Source organism: Oncorhynchus tshawytscha, linkage group LG02 (assembly GCF_018296145.1).
Source record: "Oncorhynchus tshawytscha isolate Ot180627B linkage group LG02, Otsh_v2.0, whole genome shotgun sequence".
Taxonomy (NCBI): domain Eukaryota; kingdom Metazoa; phylum Chordata; class Actinopteri; order Salmoniformes; family Salmonidae; genus Oncorhynchus; species Oncorhynchus tshawytscha.
Window position 1 is genome coordinate 61,744,322 of NC_056430.1, and position 24,080 is coordinate 61,768,401.

A 24,080-nucleotide genomic window follows, 5' to 3' on the forward strand; every position below is an offset into this window, starting at 1 on the left:
AAGTGGAAAACCACACTACAGGCTGATCCAACTTTGATGTAATGTCCTTAAAACAAGTCAAAATGAGGCTCAGTAGTGTGTGTGGCCTCCACGTGCCTGTATGACCTCCCTACAATGCCTGGGCATGCTCCTGAAGAGGTAGCGGATGGTCTCCTGAGGGATCTCCTCCCAGACCTGGACTAAAGCATCCGCCAACTCCTGGACAGTCTGTGGCGTTGGTGGATAGAGCGAGACATGATGTCCCAGATGTGCTTAATTGGATTCAGGTCTGAGGAACGGCCGGGCCAGTCCATAGCATCAATGCCTTCCTCTTGCAGGAACTGCTGACACACTCCAGCCACATGAGGTCTTGCATTGTCTTGCATTAGGAGGAACCGAGGGCCAACCGCACCAGCATATGGTCTCACAAGGGGTCTGAGGATCTCATCTCGGTACCTAATGGCAGTCAGGTTACCTCTGGCGAGCACATGGAGGGCTGTGCGGCCCCCCAAAGAAATGCCACCCCACACCATGACTGACCCACCGCCAAACCAGTCATGCTGCAGGCAGCAGAACGTTCTCCACGGCGTCTCCAGACTGTCATGTCTGTCACATGTGCTCAGTGTGAACCTGCTTTCATCTGTGAAGAGCACAGGGCGCCAGTGGCGAATTTGCCAATCTTGGTGTTCTCTGGCAAATGCCAAACGTCCTGCACGGTGTTGGGCTGTAAGCACAACCCCCACCTGTGGACGTCAGGCCCTCATACCACCCTCATGGAGTCTGTTTCTGACCGTTTGAGCAGACACATGCACATTTGTGGCCTGCTGGAGGTCATTTTGCAGGGCTCTGGCAGTGCTCCTCCTGCTCCTCCTTGCACAAAGGTGGAGGTAGCGGTCCTGCTGCTGGGTTGTTGCCCTCCTACGGCCTCCTCCACGTCTCCTGATGTACTGGCCTGTCTCCTGGTAGCGCCTCCATGCTCTGGACACTACGCTGACAGACACAGCAAACCTTCTTGCCACAGCTCGCATTGATGTGCCATCCTGGATGAGCTGCACTACGTGAGCCACTTGTGTGGGTTGTAGACTCCGTCTCATGCTACCACTAGAGTGAAAGCACCGCCAGCATTCAAAAGTGACCAAAACATCAGCCAGGAAGCCTAGGAACTGAGAAGTGGTCTTCTGGTTACCACCTGCAGAACCACTCCTTTATTGGCGGTGTCTTGTAATTGCCTATAATTTCCACCTGTTGTCTATTCCATTTGCACAACAGCATGTGACATTTATTGTCAATCAGTGTTGCTTCCTAAGTGGACAGTTTGATTTCACAGAAGTGTGATTTGACTTGGAGTTACATTGTGTTGTTTAAGTGTTCCCTTTATTTTTTTGAGCAGTGTATATACAGTGTATTCAAACCCCTTGAGTGTTTCCATATTTTGTAACGTTACAACCTTATTCTAAAATGGATTCAATTGTTTTTCCACCTCACCAATCTACACACAATACCCCATAATGACAAAACCAAAACAGGTTTTTATTTTTGCTAATTTGTTATTAAAAACTCACATTTACATAAGTATTCAGACCCCTTTACTCAGTACTTTCTTGAAGCACCTTTGGCAGCAATTACAGCCTGGAGTCTTCTTGGGTATGGCGCTACAAGGTTGACACACCTGTATTTGAGGACGTTCTCCCATTCTCTGCAGATCCTCTCAAGCTCTGTCAGGTTGGATGGGAAGCCTCTCTGCACAGCTATTTTCAGGTCTCTCCAGAGATGTTCGATCGGTTTCAAGTCCGGGCTCTGACTGGGCCACTCAAAGGCATTCAGAGACTCGTCCCGAAGCTAGTCCTGCGTTGTCTTGGCTGAGCTTAAGGTCATTGTCCTGTTGGAAGGTTTCTAAAAACCTGTTTTGTCATTATGGGGTATTATGTGTAGATTGAGGAGGGGGGGAAAGTAATTTAATACATTTTAGAATACGGCTGTAATGTAACAATGTGGAAAAAGTGAAGGGGTCTGAATACTTTCCAAATGCACTGTAGATAAATGTGCAATTTTTTTCCCAAGTGCCTTGTGTTCTAAAAATATATTTTCCATACGAGTACCCAAAGAAATCATGCGAGTACAGTCCAAACATTTCAAATACCCAGAGCTAGCTAGAATGTGGCCACCTCCGGCAGTTCACCAGAACACTGCCCTGAATGCCAGTTCAGTTCCTGCCATGGATAACATGAAAACCTCACACAAACAAGGCATCAAAAGCATCGTTCCAGTAAGGTATACATACCTACATACATTCCTGCACAGCTTATAACTGCAGTGTGTGTTGCTGTTATATCACCGGATTTTGAATAGGCCTAATTTCCAGGGAGGAGAGAGCGAGGGAGATGTACATGAGTCATAGTGTGGTGCATCTGCAGTGGAGGCCTCTGCCTGGCAGCCTCCATCCCAACTGCTGCTGCTGCCTGACCCACTGTACTGTACCCAGCCTACACACAGTTAGCTAGCCTAGCGGACATGCTAATATGTTACTTATTTATCTAGCTAACACTTAAAGGGACACTGCAAGATTTTGAGATGTAGGTTGTTTTTCTACCTACCCAAAGTCTCTGCGTGCAGTTTGGAGATTATTGAAGTAAGCATATCGTTAGCTTAGGGCAATGGCCGAAGGTGCATAAAGATGTCGGAATTCAGATATGACGTCATGGTTTCAACACTATCCGCGGAGCTTTTAAACTACTGCTTTTAAACTACTAAACGCAACATGGTTCAATGTGCCAATAAATCAACACTTGTTAACTTTTTCCGGTTTTCATATTGCCAGTGTCTTGGAGCTTAAATTGGGATCATGTACACTGTGCTTTATGACGATACAAAGAAAGAGTAGGCCGGCAAAACAAAGAGCAAACTTGGTAAACAAGATATTTGTGGTAAAGTGCATGGATCTTTATACAACTTCGCCATTCCTGGAAGTCTCCCAGTACAGTAGGTAGCTCCTCTCAAAAGCATGGAAATAGACTTTAGAACTAAACCAAAGATGGTTGGTCATTTTAGTCTTACAAAAACCTCTACAATAATATTTTATGAATTCGTAAATTTGAATGATAATCGTTAGAAACAAGATTTTATCCACTTCCTCATTCTCTGTCCTGTTGTCGCATAGAGATGTATAGAGAGCAGAACATTTGTTTCTTTACCATTTATGGTATCTGAGCGCCATTGAGACAGATAAAACGATCTCGGTAGATCTTGGTGACAACGGGAACGAGAATGACGTGGATAGAAGATCAGTCAAATCAACAAATTTACTGTGAATAGCTTTGTAAGACGCTAAGCTTTGGAGTAGTTGGAAGGTCTATTTCCTTGCTTTTCAGAAGTGTTGGCTACTGCACCGGGAAACTTCCAGAAATTGCTCTAAGCTAACGATACGCTAACTTTAATCATTTCCAAACTGCACGCAGACATAATGTTTTTTTTTTCAATGAGCTCGTCTGACTCTGGGTAAGTAGAAAAAGACTTACATTTCTCGCCGTGTCCCTTTAAGCTAGCAAACATGCTAACACATAACTAGACATGCTAAAACGCGATGCTGACAAGATGACCAAGCCAAGAGAAAAGACGCAACTAAAGAACATGACTAGGAAATGGTAAAGTACTCCACTCCTACCAAAAGAAACTGAGATGGGCCCTTCACTGCTACACAACTTCATCCACTCTCAACATTAATAATAGTATCCTGATGATGCTAAGCTAGTGAATCCGTCCATTGTAACTCATTTGCTTTCATCTTGTCTGGCGTACCTAGCCTTTATCCTAAATCTGATGGTAATGGGAAGTCCAGGTCCTTGCACTCGCTTCCCCTCTTTCTCTTCTTTTTTTAAACTCCTTCTCCCTTCCGATGGCATCAAAGAGGAAAAGGGCCTAGTGTGTCGTTTCCACAGGATGTCCAGTCAGAGGGAAGAGGGCCCGTCAGTAATCCGTCACTGCCTCCCTGTTTACATAGCTGGCCCTACTTAGAAAAAGCAGGTCCGCTCAAGGGAACACTCCAATTCGCCTCGGTTGCAGACACCCCCCCCCCGTATTTTTGTATTCTTTTGGAATCTAGCCCCATTCCCCAGTGGCCCAGAGAGCTAGCCTGAAGAGGGGGAAGGTCACATTGTATTAGATAGGATCTGTCTTTTCGAAAAGCCTGAGGGAACTGAAGTCCCGGCACAAATGGAGGAGAGAGGACAATGACGAATGACCTTTATCCCCCCCAGGGCAGTAGAACAATATTAGTCAAGAGTAAATAACACACTCCCTTGGATGATGCAATACTTCCTCCTCTTTTTGGAAGGTCCGGTGTGACTGGTGAGATTTGGAAAGACTGTTGGAATGTCTCCCTTTGGTGCTTGCGGGGGGGGGTTTAACAAGGGTGCAGGAGGCTCAAACTCCTCACACTACGCGTGTGTGTTGTCTCACCCATCAGGGTCTTTTTGAATGGGCTGCTGGTGACCAGACTATCCACTCTGTAGTGTCGATGAGGTTGAGGGTAGTTTTAGAATCGCCAGCTGCCGCGAGTTCCATTCCTGTGTCTGGTCTGGAGGCTAAATTGATCATTCGCTCAGCCACAAATACACCCCTCCCCCTCCCCAACCACAGAAATCATTCTGAGCACAAGAACACACATGCACACACACTTACAAATATATCCCTTACATATGCGCACACACACAAACACACTCCCAATTAGACCCTGGCGCACACATCCCCCAACCGGCCCCACAGTAATCACACTTTGCACACACACAGCTCCTACCATTTGGCTTTTCCTGTGCTCTAGGGCACAGTGGCTAGTAGCTGGCTTGTGTATGTGCTTGTGCATTTGTGTGTTACTTTGTAATTACCTCAAAGGGCTCCTGCCCCCCACCAGATGCAGCCCCTTGCCTTAATCTCCAGTCTGTATTCACCTCCATTCACCCCCAAAGCAAGAGATGATGAAAATCTCCAAACAAGACAGAGGTATGTCTTTGAAATCAGAGGCTGCGCCACACACATCTCACATCTTCCCCCAATCAACACGCCTGGTGGACTTCTGCGGCTTTTTTGATGAACATGGGCAATTTAGCCCTTTTACATTCCATAGGTCTTGCGCTATTAGTGCTCAGGAGCATTTCTTTCTCCCTCTTATTTTTTTCCCCCTCAAGCCCCGCTGTTGGGAGTAAATATCTGAACACGGTCTGTGTTTGTAATCATCTCCATCAGACAGGGGCCCCGGTTCGCCTCCTAAAGAACATTTCTCAACCCTAACCAAGCTCTTGGCATCGCCCAAGGAAGGGATGCCACTTTTAGCTTTGGTCGGGCTCACTGAAGCCCTCTATAGCAAGTGGCTGGGGGTCCAATAAACTTAGGACTAAGAAACCAGAAACCGTCCAAAGTGAATGGGAGTGGACTAGAGGTGGTGCTCTCATTTTGATATCATATGCCGTGGCCGGACTCCCCCTCGTCTGATTACCGCAGTCTAGCGGTCCTCTGGCACGCGCCTTGGCAGTGGTAAGGAGAACTGGGGAACCGAGTTAGCTCGAAAGCACACCGCCACATGAAAGAGGTGCCCCGCGCCGGCCTCAGCTAGTGACGCAATCGACCACACTTCTGATCTTGCTCAACGCTAAAGGGGCTGTAAGTCTCCTAGCTGGAATTAATTTAACCTACCCCCAATATAAAAGGGAGACTTCAGAACAGTTTTTCCCACTCTTTTGTTCTTGAAGGAATCATTTTTTGGGAGGCATGGGGGGTTGTTGGTTAATTACATACAGAAGTAGGGAGATTTTGACTCTGAGCCATGACATGCTTTTACCTTAGCAATGTCCCATTGAGCGCATGCCATGTGCAGGTCGGTTTGTTGGTCTCTGTGTAAAGGGCCGATAGGAGTCTGCTTCCTGCACGGGTTCTCGTGCCCAATCAAGGGTGTCGTTATCTCTCACCCACTGGAGAAAGACTCCCCCTCCTTCTGCATTTCCTGGGCCGTTTGGACCATTGTAATTGCTTTAGACTGGCTGTCAGATTTTTTTTTGCATTTCTTTGGCTCCAAAATGTGTGGTATCGTTCATTACATCGCTAAGCCAAAATGTCTCAAAATGTTTTGTGGAACATCTTTGGTCCACTAAGGCCAGACAAAATTGAGTCACTGTTTAACGGTGAGCGCAAAAAAAAAATATATTTTATATATATATATATATATATATATACCGTTGAAGTCAGAAGTTTATATACACTTAGGTTGGAGTCATTAAAACTAGTTTTTCAACCACTCCACAAATGTCTTGTTAACAAACTATAGTTTTGCCAAGTCGTTTAGGACATCTACTTTGTGCATGACACAAGTAATTTTTCAAACAATTGTTGACAGATTATTTCATTTATAATTCACTATCACAATTCCAGTGGGTCAGAAGTTTACATACACGAAGTTGACTGTGCCTTTAAATAGCTTTGAAAATTCCAGAAAATTGTCATAGCTTTAGAAGCTTCTGATAGGCTAATTGACATAATTTGAGTCAATTGGAGGTGTACCTGTGGATGTATTTCACGGCCTACCTTCAAACTCAGTGCCTCATTGCTTGACGACATGGGAAAATCTAAAAAAATCAGCCAAGACCTCAGAAAAAAAATTGTAGACCTCCACAAGTCTGGTTCATCCTTGGGAGCAATTTCCAAATGCCTGAAGGTACTACGTTCATCTGTATAAACAATGGTACACAAGTATAAACACAATGGGACCACGCAGCCATCATACCGCTCAGGAAGGAGACGCGTCTCCTAGAGATGAACGTACTTTGGTGGGAAAAGTGCAAATCAATCCCAGAACACCAAAGGACCTTGTGAAGATGCTGGAGGAAACGGGTACAAAAGTATTATGTCCACAGTAAAACGAGTCCTATATCGACATAACCTTAAAGGTCTCTCAGCAAGGAAGTAGCCACTGCTATAAAACCGCCATAAAAAAGCCAGACTACGTTTGCAACTACACATGGGGCCAAAGATAATACTTGTTGGAGAAATGTCCTTTGGTCTGATGAAACAAAAATAGAACTGTTTGGCCATAATGACCGTTGTTATGTTTAGAGGAAAAATGGGGAGGCTTGCAAGCCGAAGAGCACCATCCCAACCTTGAAGCACGGGGGTGGCAGCATCATGTTGTGGGGATGCTTTGCTGCAGGAGGGACTGGTGCACTTCACAAAATAGATGACATCATGAGACAGGAAAATTATGTGGCTATATTGAAGCAACATCAAGACATCAGTCAGGAAGTTAAAGCTGGGTCACAAATGGGTCTTCCAAATGGACAATGACCCCAAGCATACTTCCAAAGTTGTGGCAAAATGGCTTAAGGACAACAAAGTCAAGGTATTGGAGTGGCCATCACAAGGCCCTGACCTATAGAAAATGTGTGGGTAGAACTGAAAAAAGTGCGAGCAAGGAGGCCTACAAACCTGACTCAGTTACACCAGCTCTGTCAGGAGAAATGGGCCAAAATTCACCCAACTTATTGTGGGAAGCTTGTGGAAGGCTACCCGAAACGTTTGACCCAAGTTAAACAATTTAAAGGCAATGCTACCAAATACTAATTGAGTGTATGTAAACTTCTGACCCACTGGGAATGTGATGTAAGAAATAAAAGCTGAAATAATTCTCTGTGCTATTATTCTGACATTTCACATTCTTAAAATAAAGTGGTGATCTTAACTGACCTAAGACAGGGAATTTTTACTGAGATTAAATGTCAGGAATTGTGAAAAACTGAGTTTAAATGTATTTGGCTAAGGTGTATGTAAACTTTCGACTTCAACTGTGTGTGTATGTGTGTATGTATGTATGTATATATATATATATATAATTTTCATCATAGGTACACTTCATCTATGACAGACAAAATGAGAAAAGAAATCCAGAAAATCACATTGTAGGATTTATTTATGAATTTATTTGCAAATTATGGTGGAAAATAAGTATTTGGTCAATAACAAAAATGTATCTCAATACTTTGTTATATACCCTTTGTTGGCAATGACAGAGGTCAAACATTTTCTGTAAGTCTTCACAAGGTTTTCACACACTGTTGCTGGTATTTTGGCCCATTCCTCCATGCAGATCTCCTCTAGAGCAGTGATGTTTTGGGGCTGTTGCTGGGCAACACAGACTTTCAACTCCCTCCAAAGATTTTCTATGGGGTTGAGATCTGGAGACTGGCTAGGCCACTCCAGGACCTTGAAATGCTTCTTACGAAGCCACTCCTTCGTTGCCCGGGCGGTGTGTTTGGAATCATAGTCATGCTGAAAGACCCAGCCACGTTTCATCTTCAATGCCCTTGCTGATGGAAGGAGGTTTTCACTCAAAATCTCACGATACATGGCCCCATTCATTCTTTCCTTTGCACGGATCGGTCGTCCTGGTCCCTTTGCAGAAAAACAGCCCCAAATGATGTTTCCATCCCCATGCTTCACAGTAGGTATGGTGTTCTTTGTATGCAACTCAGCATTCTTTGTCCTCCAAACACAACGAGTTGTGTTTTTACCAAAAAGTTATATTTTGGTTTCATCTGACCAAATTACATTCTCCCAAGCTTCTTCTGGATCATCCAAATGCTCTCTAGCAAACTTCAGACGGGCCTGGACATGTACTGGCTTAAGCAGGGGGACACGTCTGGCACTGCAAGATTTGAGTCCCTGGCGGCGTAGTGTGTTACTGATGGTAGGCTTTGGTCCAAGTTCAAACAGGTGCCATTAATACAGGTAACGAGTGGAGGACAGAGGAGCCTCTTAAATAAGAAGTTACAGATTTGTGAGAGCCAGAAATCTTGCTTGTTTGTAGGTGACCAAATACTTATTTTCCACCATAATAATGCAAATAAATTCATAAATCCTACAATGTGATTTTCTGGATTTTTTTTCTCATTTTGTCTGTCATAGTTGAAGTGTACCTATGATGAAAATTACAGGCCTCTCATCTTTTTAAGTGGGAGAACTTGCAAAATTGGTGGCTGACTAAATACGTTTTTGCCCCACTGTATATACACAGACACACACACAGTTTATATATATATATATATATATATATATATATATATATATACACACACACCCACCCACACAGAGTTGAAGTCGAAAATCTTCTACACCATATATATATGTATACATTCCCCCAAAATAATATTATCACTATCCTATCATATTCCAAAAAAATCTAAAGTAATGTATGAATGTATTATCAGTTCATGAATCTTAATTGTATAGCCTAACAAATTAAAGAATGACTGACAATAAATAATTAATTAAATTAAAATGTTGGTGCATAATAATGAGTTAATTACCCGAATGCACCTCTATAGCCTAGGCGTTAACAAAATCTTAATACAACCATGATTAGGCCTCTCATAGACTAGGCCTTGTAGAAAGGGGGGCAATCAAATAAGGTCTGCCAAATGAATGTAGCATTGGAAAAAAACGCATAAATCCAGCCATAGAGTATAAGCTTTAATCATCCACAAAAAAAATATAGTTTATAACATGTACAATTAGAAGCATCAATCCATATAGAGCAAGCGTGACTAAATTCGAGCCCAGTTACTTCGCTCACCGCATCCTCCTTCGATTGTCTCGTCTGGCTGCCACACAAATCCCCCACCTGCTGATCTGCACGAACTGTGTGCGTGCCACTGGCGAAGCACTTTGCTGGACGTGCAAGCTGTTCTCAGCTGCCCATTATCACTTCAAACGCATTCCGTCGTGGTGTTATCAGTTGGCCAACTACTACTGGTAGTACCCGCAAAATGTATGTTATGAATCGCAAATCACCATAGAGCCGACACACGTCGATTTCATCCATCAGTTTGATTTCAATTTGGTTGTCTAAAATACTATCAGCTTGCACTGCGTCTTTGCTGATGAATGCCCTGATCTCTGGCCAGTCAATTGGTTAAATTACATTGTTTCATCTATGAATCGCTTCTAATAGATCTGAAAATGATGCAATAACCATTAATTTAACAGACTGTTTATAATGAGGGACGTCCCACGTTTAACCTGGACACAAATAGTAGGAAATTGCGCTGGTTTCAGCCAAGAGATCATGAGAGAGAAACGAAACATCTGCACGTCGCCTGCAGGTGTTTGTTTTAGTGTCCAATCCGAGGCTCGAACATGATCTGAGGCTGTTTGGTCTCCTGGGCATCAACTTGGAAAATCCTCCAGGGAGAGCAGACAGTGCGTTTTATAAATGAAGAGCTGCATATATTGCCCAAAAAATAACACATCAGATTTTATTTTTTTCGGTGTAGAGAAAAGTGTCCGTTAACGTTGCCCTAAATAGCGCGTGTTGAGTTAGCGTAGCCAAACACAATGTGCCAGAAAGCAGTGATGTTTTCAAGTGGTAAGCTTGGTCTAATATTACTCCCATGTAGTCATGGGTCATGTTCATTAGACACCAAGCAGAAGAAAACAGACCATAACGGGAGGGGCTATCTGAAACTGTCCAATAAGAAATGCTACTTTTCAGTTGCAAAACGTTGTCTGTTGCGTACCCTAATGAACAGGACCCTGTCCTGACTTGTGTTTGGTTTGGTCTTGTCTCTCAGAATGCCACCGACAGCTCATCCAACTCCTCCCACTCCCAGAAGAAGGAGCCTCTGCAGCTGCAGACCCTGGCCCCGCCCAGCTTCTGCGAGCCGCGCCGGCACCACTGCATCCTGGGTCACTTCTACGACCAGCACCGACACTCGGACCACTACTTCCTGGATCAGGTGGGTGGCTGGGGGACGACGGTGGCGAAGGTGGGTCACCAAAACCTTGATCTTGGGAAAAAAAAAAACATGCACATCTTTACTACCATGGGTAGGTGGGAGGGACAGAGGGGAATGAGTGTTCTTGAAGCATAAACTATGGTGCTAGTGTGATTATGTATTTCAAGTTGGGCCTGGAAGTTGACTGCTTGTTGGAAGACATGTTTTGTAGTTTGTAGACTGGTCTGTGTAGTTCTCATTTATTTTTCTCTCCTTTATCTCTGCAGTCGGTTCCCATGTTCCCACGCCACGTCAGCTTCCAGGTGGAGGAGGAGGAGGAGGAGGAGATTGTGCGCATCAACCCTCGCGAGCGGACCTGGCTGACTGGGTACGAGGACTACCGGCATGCCACCGCCGCGCGCGACAAGCTCATCCAGCACCCCGAGGACGCCGACGCCTACGTGCACTTCGCCAAGAGCGAGCCGCCCAAGCATGACTACACCTACCCTTACCCCCTGGGTCTTGATCCCTACCAGCACGCAAGGGACCCCAAGATGGGCTGCGTGGACCGAATAGGTGGGGGTGGCCTTATCGGGGGACACAGGGCGGTGGTCACAGCCCAGCCACGCACCCTCCAGCTCAAGGGCAAGCGGCGGAAGGAAGACGGCGAGCGCTCGCGCTGCGTCTACTGCCGGGACATGTTCAACCACGAGGAGAACAGGCGCGGGCGGTGCCAGGAGGCGCCGGACCCCATCCAGACGTGCATCCACCGGGTCAGCTTCATGTGGTGCGCGGACAGCCTGCTCTACCACTGCATGTCGGACCCGGAGGGCGACTACTCGGACCCGTGCTCGTGTGACACCAGCGACGAGCGCTTCTGCCTGCGCTGGCTGGCCCTGGTTGGGCTGTCGCTGCTGGCCCCCTGCATGTGCTGCTACGCCCCCCTTCGCACCTGCTACCGCTGCGGGGTGGCTTGCCACTGCTGCGGGGGCAAGCACAAAGCCGTGGGCTGAGGGCCGGGAGGTGCCAGCAGAGAGGGGGAGTAGAACAGAGACACATGGAAGGGACTGGACCAGAAGAGGGTGGCTCCGCTATTCTTTAGTTTTGTGTTTTTGTTTTCGCTGTTGCTTCTCTCGGTCAAATTCCAGATGGGAAAACAATTGGCTTGTCCCGATTCTTTTGGAAATGGAAGTTTCTCTCGGTGGAAAGAAAGAGAAAAAATAAGTTTCCTGTTTTTATTTTTGTTCGTTTTTTTTATTTTTATAGGGTTACCCTGCCTACGGCTTCCACGTCCTTGCATTACAAAGACTAAAATAATGAATATTCATTTATATATAAATATATATAAACAGGTACTTTATATTTTTACACTCATGTGTTTTAAAGGCTTGAATATTTTTCTTTTTCTCCGTGTTTTGTGTGAGGTCAGTGTGAGCGTTGTTTTCTGAGGGGGGCTCTCGATTTGTGTTCCCCTCGCCATGGCTCACCACCAATCACAGATCAAGCTGGTTCCCGCCTGTAAAGCAGAGGCACTTAAATCAAGTGTGTGTCCTAAATGGTACCTTATTCCATATAAAGTGCACTATTTTTGATCATAGCCCAATGGGCCCTAGTCTAATGTAGTGCAATATATAGGTAAGAGTGCCATGTGGGATGCAGCCCAACTGTGATCACGTCTGCCCCTCCCCAGCCAATGAAACAAAAGGCAAACGTTTAACCAGTGTTTCCTCGTTCTGCTCCTTGACTACTCCTGACCTAGCCTGGTCTCAGAGCTGTGCTGTTTTGTCAACTCCTATGGTTGTCAATGGCCTTAGGAGTTGACTATACAGCACAATTAGACCTGGGGCCAGGAAGGTACCTGACTATGCACATTTTTAAAACCAAATTCAACCTAATGTCAGTGGAGAGACACCTGGAAAAAACATGAAAGTACCATTCTACTGCTCAGTCAAGTTAGACTGAATGTATTGTGGATTCGGCCCAGAACAAAAGATCAAATGGGTCAGGGGTACTTGAGTATTGGATGGGGAACCTCTGCTTTAGACACTTAATCTGTGTGTGTGTCTTCCTTTGTGCAATGGTCTGGAAAATGGAATGGTCAGCAACGTATCCCTGATGGCTATTGTTGTGACATCAACTAAAAGCCAAAATGACAAAATAAGCTGCAGCATTTAAATAGAGTATCTAAATTAGTCATTTTTTGAAGATAATAATCCTCAATCAACAGTTTTATTACAGTGGAGGAGGAGAACTCGAGCCTTAGGTGACTTTTTATTCAGTTTTGATGCTTGATGTTGATCTTTTGATATAGTTTTTATTTATTTGCCTTGCTAAATTTAGACACCAGCCTAGGGGACTGGGGGGGTTAAGAGGAAGGGAACGGTCCTATTGTAAACTAAACATAGCCAAGAGGGGAAGAGGAGGGGAGTTTTTTGCCACCTTTTGAGATGGATGATGTCGTTGTCCACTACAATGTCAATGGTGCTTTCTTTAGTGTGTCTTTTCTTTTGTCTTTCAAAAGGATACTCGGCGTTTCCCTGACAGTTAGCCTCGTTATCTTTAGAGTTTTGCTCAACTTTAGCTCGAGAGAAAGACCGTTTTGATCTTGTTGCTCATCTTTTCCCACTCCCTTCGAAGGGTATATGATTGTGGGTTCTCCAATGAAGGGGCCCACTAGCACACCTGATTCAACTAATCGCCTAATTGTGTTCTTCAGTCTATACCACGATTAGCTGACACGGGTGCGTTACTGCAGGGTTGGAACGAAAGGCTGCACACCCAGGAGCTCTCCAAGACCAGAGTTGTGGAAGAAGGGTTTTTATCTATTGTTCTGTAGTCCAAAAAATCCCACTTCCTGGTCTGTTACTCAGTATTACATTTACAACCAATGGCAAGGGAGAAGGCTGTCTTGTCAGCCAATCACATCAGTCAGGCAGGTGGTGTCAAAATGTATACAAAAATAAAATGGACGCTACAGTATGTATGTATGTATTGAAACAAACTAGCCTCCAATTTAAATCACCCTGTAAACTCACCTCGTCGGAGGAACATTGTGTGATCTATCTCTGTTTGAAGCACAACACTAATCAGAAAAACCTTATGAACAAAATGCGCATATTGCTGTGAAGTACCCGATCTCGAGTCGCATCAATGTGGTAGAAAAGACATCTTATGCGATCTATCCCAGTCATACATTAACTAATCGTCATAACCATTCAAGTACCAAGCAATGTCTGGGGTTAAATGGGCGACGGTACCATGGCATTGTGGATTCTGTACAAAAGCTGTCGTTGTGTCCATGTCTTTCTCTGTACTCTCTCTCTTGCCTTTCTTCCTTCCTTTTTTCCTGCTGTGTGTTCCTGTTTGTCAGCTTTGCAATACTGTTGCCATTCATTGTAGAGAAGATCCTAGTTTTATTTTTCTATCTGTGGTAAAAGAAAAGTTAACCAAAAGCAGTTTGTCTGTTTTGGTGCGGTGTCTAATTCCTGCACACATTTAACTATTAAAGGAAAGTGCCTGAAGCATCCTCTTCATCTATCTCATATGTATATATATATATATATATATATACTTAGTCTTTTTTATTTTAATGTTAAAAAAAAAAAAAGTTAAATTGATTGTCTTTTTTTTTTTTTTTTTACAATATGCATTTTTACCTCTGTAAAAAAAAAAGCTCAAATATATATATCAAGTGTATGATGTACATTTTAAGTTATATTTTTGTATTGTTTCTAATATGATCGTCACGACTCTATGCTTTTAAAAAGAAAAAATGAGAAACGAGAAATGAACATCTGTATAAATGCCAATACATCATATGGAAACGAACAGAAGCATGGCCTGGATAGTAAGTACTTTTCCGTGTGTGTGCGTGTGTTCATTTCCACTGTGTTTTACAGAGACATGGTTTTTGAGAGATTAAACCATGTTACAGTGGCATCTCACACAGCCTGAACATTTATCCCGTATACATAGCATCCATATAGAATTCCTATAGAACCTTTCAACAGTAGTTCAGGGTTGTAACCCAGCACTTCCCTGTGTTGCGTCCGTTGTTCAGGAGCACTGGTGCGGGGGGGGGGTCGACCTCATGCTACTCTGCCCAGTACCATCCTGCTGCAACGCGGTAAATACATACGTGGGCCAGGTCATGGGGGGGAGAGAGTTTCAGTTTGAGTATACGCATGTTCTTGATTAAAACACACATCTTTATCGTATGTGTGTATCATAGAGGGAAAGTCAGATCCTGCCTTTGCTCTAGAGTATCCTCCCCCCTTATCTGTCAAGACTGAAATATTTCCGTTAGGCGCTAGACAGGCTCGCAGAGCTGTACCGTGTTCCGCAAGTCTCTAAAATAATCTATAGAGGGCACAATGTTGTTTTGCTCTGTGGGTCTCTGTAAATTCATATGAAAGACAGTCAGAGCGAGAGAAAAAAAAATGGTCCATGACGGCCCTGGCCCGGCTACGGAACTCGGTGACTGCAAATAGTATCAAACTTCAACATGTGCAAACATTTAAGGCATACTTTATTCTAATGAGGTCACTTCTTTTTTTTTCTCCCATCTTTTGAATAAGGGTTTGAAAGAAAGAACCAGCACTTAAAACGCTGTTGCCATCTTCGCCTTTCTTATTTAAGGCTTGTGTAGTGCGATGTCATAGCCTGCCCCCTTAAAATAGTTTTATAGATTTACATTAACCTACATCCAAAAACACTGTTTGAACATGTTTTGAAATGCATGTTACAGTATGATGATGGGAAGGAGTAGGCCTATAACTTGGTTCCCCGCAGAGAGGTTTTCAGCACCGTTGAGCACGTGGTTGTTTCCGTAAGTCAAAATGGCACCTTTTTTGTCAAGGTGTGCGCATTCCCGTGCAAGCAAGTGTACCAATAAAGCTTAGATGGCTAGCAATGAACATAGGCTAAAATAAGTTTATAACACAAACATGAAAATGTTTGCCAATTTATAACTCTGTGTAAGCGTTCTCTGACTCAACTGGACAACACGACCATTATTTTTTGCGGTGAGTGCTAGCAAGGTTGGTCAGTGTGACTGCTAACAAGTTTACTAGCAAGCTAGCTTTGAGTGGATGTCAAGAATAACTTATATTTAGCAGTAAACCTGTCCTTCCCAGGTTTTTGTCAATGTCTGCTGTGAATTTCTAGCTAGCTAGCTCACCAATCAGTAGCTATAGCTGTTCAGTCAAAAACTTCTTAAAAGTTTTCTATTTTAGAGAGGGGGAAAAACAGGAGACATTTTGAGAAGGTAGCCTAGTGGTTAGAGCATTGGGCCAGTAACCGAAAGGTTGCTAGATCGAATCTCCGAGCTGACGGTAAAAAATATGTCATTCTGCCCCTGAACAAGGCAGTTAACCCACTATTCCTAGGCCGTCATTGTAAATAAGAACTTGTTCTTAACTGACTTGCCTAGATTTTAAAAAAGGGTAAAAAATTTTTTTTTACATTTTTCAGCGAAAGCTAGCCTATTTCATAGGGTTGAGAGTGAGATATATCATGGAACTTCTTGTAGTCCACTACCTGGTTGTAGCTCTCAGTATCATAGTTATTCGGCATATCCAGTGCTATTGAAAATGCAGTCACGTCACTCAAACATTTCTAAATAACCCAGTCCAAGATGGGCGTCACAATACACCATACACATTTTTTCCACCCTGAGCCTAGGAGTTGACAACAGAGACGGTTGAGAACCAAGGATATCGTTCCATCATGTGTGAGCCCAGACGACTGGTGTCAGGCACTAATTCTGACCTGCTAGGCCTTTGTAAACAGACCTGCATGTTGACCAGCGCTCGCCATGTGAAACTGGACACAAGACCTCAAAATTCGGGCACAGTATGCCATAGTGTGTCTCTCCAATCACCATAGAACCTGTTCTGTGTGAATGTGTGTTAGGCCACAGCCAGCAAACCGATGGCCAGGGTTCCATGGAGTCTTAGGTCAACACTAGGCTCTGCGAACAGCATCCAGCTCCCTCCATCACCCCCGCCATAACCATTAAAAAACATGGTTAAACCGTGGCATCCCTCGTTAAAGTGGCGCTCCTGTTTCCCACCACGACACAGTTGGACACCCTCTTGGCAGTCCTTACCTGTCCAGTTGGCCTGCTTTTACATGGCCGATGCATGCTTTAGCCGTGCGCACCCCCCCGTAGCAGTGTTCTAGAACATCTATACAGGACTACCTACTGCTGCGGGATTAGGAATGAAAACTTGCTGTCCATTTCCCATGGACCCATCCTCCCACCAGTAGTGTGCTCGTCGCTGCAGCCCAAATGGTGGACACACCCCTGGCTCCAGTCCCATCCCGTGCTTAGCCAAGAGAACTTCAGGGCTTTATTTGTGTACCGTTTCCTCACCGGTGGGAACATTGCAGGACACTCATCAGGATGTTATTGTGCACATATCACAACAGAGAGAGAGAGGGAGCCTCTCCATCCTCCTATGGACAGAGGAGAGGGAGGTGCTTTCCCACACTGCTCAGGGGCCATGGGGTGTTGGGGGGAGGGGGAAAGTGGGAGGAAAGAGACTGGTGCGATGGCATTGTCTCCAAAAGCGCCTTTTTTGGTTATCTCCAGCTATCTGGCAGCAAAAGTCATTGACAGCCAGGGTGAGTGAACTCCAAAAGAAGTAGTTCTCTATTTAGTCCTTTCAGGAGAGCTTGTAGTTGATATTTGGCTTCTCTCTGAACAATAAAACCTATACCGTGCATATCGCTATACCTGTATAAATGGCTTCTCCCAGTTATGAAGACTGTTCAATGATCAGTTAATTCCATCATTTCGCGCAAGCAGGAGGTTTCAAAGTGCTTGATTAGGATCTGAAAGGATTCAAAGAAAATGATTCTCAGGTAAGCCTAGTAGCATTCAGAAAATGATTCTCAGGTAAGCCTAGTAGCATTCAGAAAATGTAGTCACTTTCACACATAGTGGTCGTGCCCCGATCTGTTCAACAATGACCATGCATGCTCCAGGAACCAAGCAACAACCTGTGTGCAGTGAACACAAAATATAGGAGGGAGTCTGTTTGCATTGGCCAGTCCAAGCAAGGCCAATACACACATCAGGTGGAATTGGTTGCCAATCTCCCAGTCTGAACCTGGGTTTATATACGTGCCCCATGCCAGTTTAACTTGTGTGGTCAACATGGACACAGCGTTATTTCCAAAAAGACCAAAACCTGGTGTGTGTCTGTTGGCACGACTGGGTGTAGCTAGTGTTGAATCAAACCAACAGGAAAAGTGCAGTGAAAATAATATGACCAGTGTTTATTTTTGCGGACGCTTGTATCGAGAGTTTGTGTGCCGTTCCGGCCACATTTGGGGTTACTCGGAGGCACAGAAAGGCTTCAGTTCCCAATGCTTTGCTTTGGGCCGGTAGGAGGAAGGAAGTGGACTTTAACTGTTAACTTTATTCTATCTGAACCCTGCCCCCACTCACCTCAGTTACTTGAATGTTCCACCCCAGTTCCAAAACAATGCTCCACTGCCAGAATGGCCTTGGTGGTCATTTTGCAGATAGCTGGAGCTAGTTGAGTTGTACAGGCTGTGTAATAGGGGAGCTGTAGTCTAGATCTAGATAAACCCACATGTTTACCAAATTGTCGTCAGATCTGCCAACAAGCCCCCCAGGTCTTTTTGAGAGATTGTGCTGGTCTACTTATTCTCCGTTAGTGCTGTACAGGAACTGTGTAGATTCCAACAGGGATGAAACCAAAGTAAAAGAGAGAGCATTACACACACACACACACACACACACACACACCAAGAAGCCTCTCATCCACTGTAATAAACAGAGGAAATGACAACAAAAAAGTAATTTCAACCAACTAAAGAACTAGTTCTTCTCCTGCCACAAGAGCACTGAGTGATCCCATCAAAACCCTAGCGAGTCAGAATGTGCTGATGGCCTAGCATGCGCGGGGAGTGAGGCAGCAGCTTCTGACGGGATGTTAGTCTGGGCCTAATTTAAATAGGCCCCAGCGTGTCTGCCTGCCTCCCTTTGTTTACATGGATGAAATCTGAAACAAATGTGAACACGATACCCCTCTTGTCCCCCAACCCTCCCCTCGAGCTGCTTCCCTCCCTGGGTATCTCAAACGGAGCCATGTGTGCTATTTTCTTGGACCGAAATTAAAGCACAGTGGGTTCGGGGTTAACTCCCCACCGGGCTCCTTACAGCATTGACTTTTTATAGCTTCCCTTTTTTGCTAATTGCCTTTTCTCCTCTCTATGGCTTCTGGTGTTAGTGGCCATCAGTTGTTGCTCCGGAAAGCACAGGGGAGGAAGATGACTCTCCACTCTCTCCTCTCCTGGAAGGGAGCTACTGTAACTACACTGAACAAAAATATAAACAGTGTTGGCCCCATGTTGCATGAGCAGAAATAAAATATCCCAGAAATTTGCCATAAGCACAAAAAGCTTAGTTCACTCACATTGTTTTGCACAAATTTGTTAACATCCCGCTTAGCGAGAATTCTCCTTTGCCGAGACAATCCATCCACTTGACAGGTGTGGCATATCAAGAAGCTTATTAAACAGCATGATCATTACATCGTCAAACTCGTTACACAGGTGAACCACAGATGTCTCAAGTTTTAAGGGAGCGTGCAATTGGTATGCTGACTGCAGGAATGTCCACGAGAGCTGTTGCCAGAAAATGTTATGTACATTTTTCTACCATAAGCCACCTCCAGCTTCATTAGAAAGAATTTGGCAGTATGTCCAACTGGCCTAACAACCGTAGACCCCACCAGACCAGGACCTCCACATCCGGCTTCTTCACCTTGAGGATCGTCTAAGACCAGCCACCCAGACAGCTGATGAAACTGTGGGTTTGCACAACCAAGGAATTTCTGAACAAACTGTCAGGGGGAAAAAAAACGTCTCTGGGAAGCTCATCTGCGTTCTCGTCGTCCTCACCAGGGTCTTGACCTGACTGCAGTTTGGTTTCGACTTGTGGGCAAATGCTCACCTTCGATGGCTAATGGCACGCTGGAGAACTGTACTCTTCACGGGTGAATCCCAGTTTCAACTGTACGGGGCAGATTGCAGACTGCGTGTATGGCATCGTGTGGGCGAGCAGTTTGCTGATGTCAACGTTGTGAACATGGTGGCGGTGGGATTATGGTATGGGAAAGCATAAGCTACAAACAAGGAATACAATTACATTTAATCAATGGCAATTTGAATGCACAGGGATGCTGTGACGAGATCCTGAGGCCCATTGTCATGTCATTCATCATCCTCCATCACCTCATGTTTCAGCATGATAATGCACCGCCCCATGTTTCAAGGATCTGTACACAATTCCTGTAAGCTGAAAATGACCCAATTCTTCCATGGCCTGCATGCTCACCAGACATGTCACCCATTGAGCATGTTCGACGTGTACGACAGCTTGTTCCAGCCATTGAAGAGGAGTGGGACAACATTCCACATGCCACAATAAACAGCCTGACCTATTCAATGCAAAGAAGATTTGTTGTGCTACATGAGGCAAATGGTGGTCATACCAGATATTGACTAGGTTCTGATCCACACCCCTACTTTTTTCCCCCAAAAGGTATCTTTTGACCAACAGATGCATATCTGTAATGCCAGTCATGTGAAATCCATACATTTAAATTGACTGATTTCCTGATATGGACTGTAACTCAGTAAACTCTTTGAAATTGTTGCATGTTGTGTTTATATGTGTTACGGTTTTCTTCCGTCGAAAGAGAGTCGGACCAAAATGCAGCGTGGTTAATTCGATACATGTTTAATAAATGAATAAACACGACAATACAAAAACAACATACGGAACGTGAAAACCTATACAGCCTATCTGGTGACAACTAACACAGAGACAGGAACAATCACCCACGAAACACAAAGAATATGGCTGCCTAAATATGGTTCCCAATCAGAGACAACGAGAATCACCTGCCTCTGATTGAGAACCAATTCAGACAGCCATAGACTTTGCTAGAACACCCCACTAAGCCACAATCCCAAAACCTACGAAAATCCCCCATACATAAACACAACACAAAATAAACCCATGTCACACCCTGGCCTGACCAAATAAATATAGAAAACACAAAATACTAAGACCAGGGCGTGACAATATGTTTGTTCGGTATATCTGCAATTACAGTCTTAACTGCTCCTCCTGCTTTCAAACATGCTACATCTTGGTCCAAAACCACTTTTACTCACTGAACTTGTTGCTTAATTGCTACAATGTTTAAAATGCATGCAAACCCTTTTTTAGTTTCCCTCTGTGTTAGAAAACAACCATCGGTACCAAGAAGCATACAGTTGAAGTCGGAAGTTTACATACACCTTAGCCAAATACATTTAAACTCAGTTTTTCACAATTCCTGATATTTAATCCTAATAAAAATTCCCTGGCTTAGGTCAGTTAAGATCACCACTTTATTTTAAGAATGTGAAAAGTCAGAATAATAGTAGAGAGAATGATTTATTTCAGCTTTTATGTCTTACATCACATTCCCAGTGGGTCAGAAGTTTACACACACTCAATTAGTATTTGGTAGCATTGCCTTGAAATTGTTTAACTTTGGGCAAATGTTCCGGGTAGCCTTTCACAAGCTTCCCACAATAAGTTGGGTGAATTTTAGCCCATTCCTCCTGACAGCTGGTGTAACTGAGTCAGGTTTGTAGGCCTCCTTGCTCGCACATGCTTTTTCAGTTCTGCCCACAAACTTTCTATAGGATATAGGGATTGAGGTCAGGGCTTTGTGATGGCTCTCCAATACCTTGACTTTGTTGTCCTTAATCCATTTTGCCACAACTTTGGAAGTATGCTTGGGGTCATTGTCCATTTGGAAGACCCATTTGCGTGTCTTGAGATGTTCCTCCAATATATCCACATAATTGTCCTACCTCATGATGCCATCTATTTTGTGAAGTGCACCAGTCCCTCCTGCAGCAAAGCACCTCCACAACATGATGCTGCCACCCGCGTGCTTCACGGTTGGGATGGTGTTCTTCGGCTTGCAAGCAACCCCCTTTTCCCTCCAAAAATAATGGTCATTATGGCCAACCAGTTCTATTTTTGTTTCATCAGACCAGAGGACATTTCTCCAAAAAGTACGATTTTTGTCCCCATGTGCAGTTGCAAACCGTAGTCTGGCTTTTTTATGGCGGTTTTGGAGCATATCTGCTTCTTCCTTGCTTCTTCCTTGCTAAGCAGCCTTTCAGCTTATATCAATATAGGACTCATTTTACTGTGGATATAGATACTTTTGTACCTGTTTCCTCCAGCATCTTCACAAGGTCCTTTGCTGTTGTTCTGGGATTGATTTGCTCTTTTTCACCAAAATACATTAATTTCTAGTAGACATAACGCGTCTTCTTCCTGAGCGGTATGAAGGCTGCATACTATTGTTTGTACAGATGAACATGGAACCTTCAGGCGTTTGGAAATTGCTCCCAAGGATGAACCAGACTTGTGGAGGTCTACAATTTTTTTTCTGAGGTCTTGGCTGATTTTTTAGATTTTCCCATGTCGTCAAGCAAAGAGGCACTGAGTTTGAAGGTAGGCCTTGAAATACATCCACAGGTACACCTCCAATTGACTTACATGATGTCAATTAGAAGCTTCTAAATCTATGACATTTTCTGTAATTTTACAAGCTATTTAAAGGCACAGTCAGTTTAGTGTATGTAAACTTCTGACCCACTGGAATTGTGATACAGTGAAATAATCTGTCTGTAAACAATTGTTTGAAAAATTACTTGTCATGCACAAAGTAGATGTCCTAACCGACATACCAAAACTATAATTTGTTAACAATAAATTTGTGGTGTGGTTAAAAAACACGTTTTAATGACTGAAGTGTATGTGAACTTCCGACTTCAACTCTATATGAGAAGTCAGGCAATCTGGTTTTTCTCAGAATTATAATTATCCAAATAATCTTTGTTGTGGGATTTAGTGTGCAGTTTATTTAGTAAGTGCCATTTTCAAGCCTGGTTGGTTGGCTTGAGCCCATGAAGCAAATGCTCTAAACAATTAAATAATCATTTTGGGTTCAGAGGGGATTTTTGGGCCTTTGTTAATCCCTGACAAAGTGTTCCCTACGTGGAGTTGAAGTAGTGGAGCATGGTGGGAAAGGTGTGTTCCCTACAGAGCAAATTCTGAAAGGAATTAAACGAGCCTCGCTGCCCTTTCAAACGTGATGCCATGCAAAATAAAAAAAAGTGTCTGGTAGATAAAGAGGGAAGCCATGCATGTCCTTCCATATAGCTTCTGAGAACAGTCACCCCCCCAGCCTCCCCCTTCTAACCTCCCTGCAGTTTCCAGAGACCCTCGCAGAGTTCAAAGGGTCCTCTGCTAACCCTCTGCCACACCCCTCGGCTTCAACTTGTCCTGGTTGTCTTTTCTCTTTGGTGGTCATATCACGTCTCTGATCTGAAGATAAGAACCACTCTCTTGTCCAAACCGACAGGTAAACGTCCTGTGGGTTTTAGCACGTTGCTATTTATCATGACGCTAACGCCACCAACCATGTGAAAGGAACCAAGGTGAAGTGGGACGGTTCCATGCCCAACTGCCAGTGGAGTCTGTCTTGTTTGCGAAGGCCATCGCCTTGGAGACCTTGGGTGGGAATTCCTTGTGTAGCGCCACGGCAACGGTGCAACATCAAAGGGATCGGCAGAACGGTTGGGTTCTGCTACAGTGCCCCTCCAAAGGGCCTGGTTTCCTCAACCTACAGACCCTGACACTCCCCCCAAATATCTTAGCAGAATCTCCCTCTCCTATATACTTACATACACATCTGTATTACCTTGATTGCCTTAAGAAAGTATTTACACCCCATGACTAAATTTAGAGTTTGTGTCACTGGCCTACACACAATACCCCATAATGTCAAAGTGGAATTATGTTTTTAGAAATAAATTACAACTAAAAAGCTGAGTCAATAAGTATTCAAGCCCTTTGTTATGGCCGAAATAAGTTCAGCAGTAAAAATGTGCTTATGAGTCACATTAGTTGCATGGACTCACGGTGTTAAACATGATTTTGGAATGACTACCTCATCTTTGTATCCCACACATGCAATTATTTGTAAGGTCCCTCAGTCGATTAGTGAATTTCAAGAGAGAGGAGACATTAAATATCCCTTTGAGCACGATGAAGATATTAATTACACCTTGGGTGGTGTACTAAGATACAGGCATCCTTCCTAACTCAGTTGCCACAGGTGAAGGAAACCGCTCAGGAATTTCACCATGAGGCCAATGGTGACTCAAACAGTTCCAGAGTAGAAAACTGAGGATGGATCAACAATATTGTAGTTACTCCTCAATATTAACCTAAAT

At 44.1% G+C, this 24,080-nt stretch overlaps 1 protein-coding gene across 4 annotated transcripts in view; it reads left to right on the forward strand.

Annotated features, from left to right (window-relative positions):
• The window catches only part of LOC112265346 (sprouty-related, EVH1 domain-containing protein 2), a 33,649-nt gene extending 19,086 nt beyond the window's left edge, over window positions 1-14,563 (forward strand). For 2 of the 4 annotated variants that reach the window (XM_024442544.2, XM_024442559.2), the window contains exons 5-6: window positions 10,587-10,781; window positions 11,018-14,563. In XM_024442544.2, coding sequence (XP_024298312.1) covers window positions 10,587-10,781; window positions 11,018-11,743 — 921 coding nt within the window. In that variant the 3' untranslated portion in view covers window positions 11,744-14,563. The remainder of the gene's footprint in view (window positions 1-10,586; window positions 10,782-11,017) is intronic. The other 2 variants (XM_024442550.2, XM_024442569.2) reach the window with 1 other exon arrangement.
• Window positions 14,564-24,080: the final 9,517 nt, after the last annotated feature.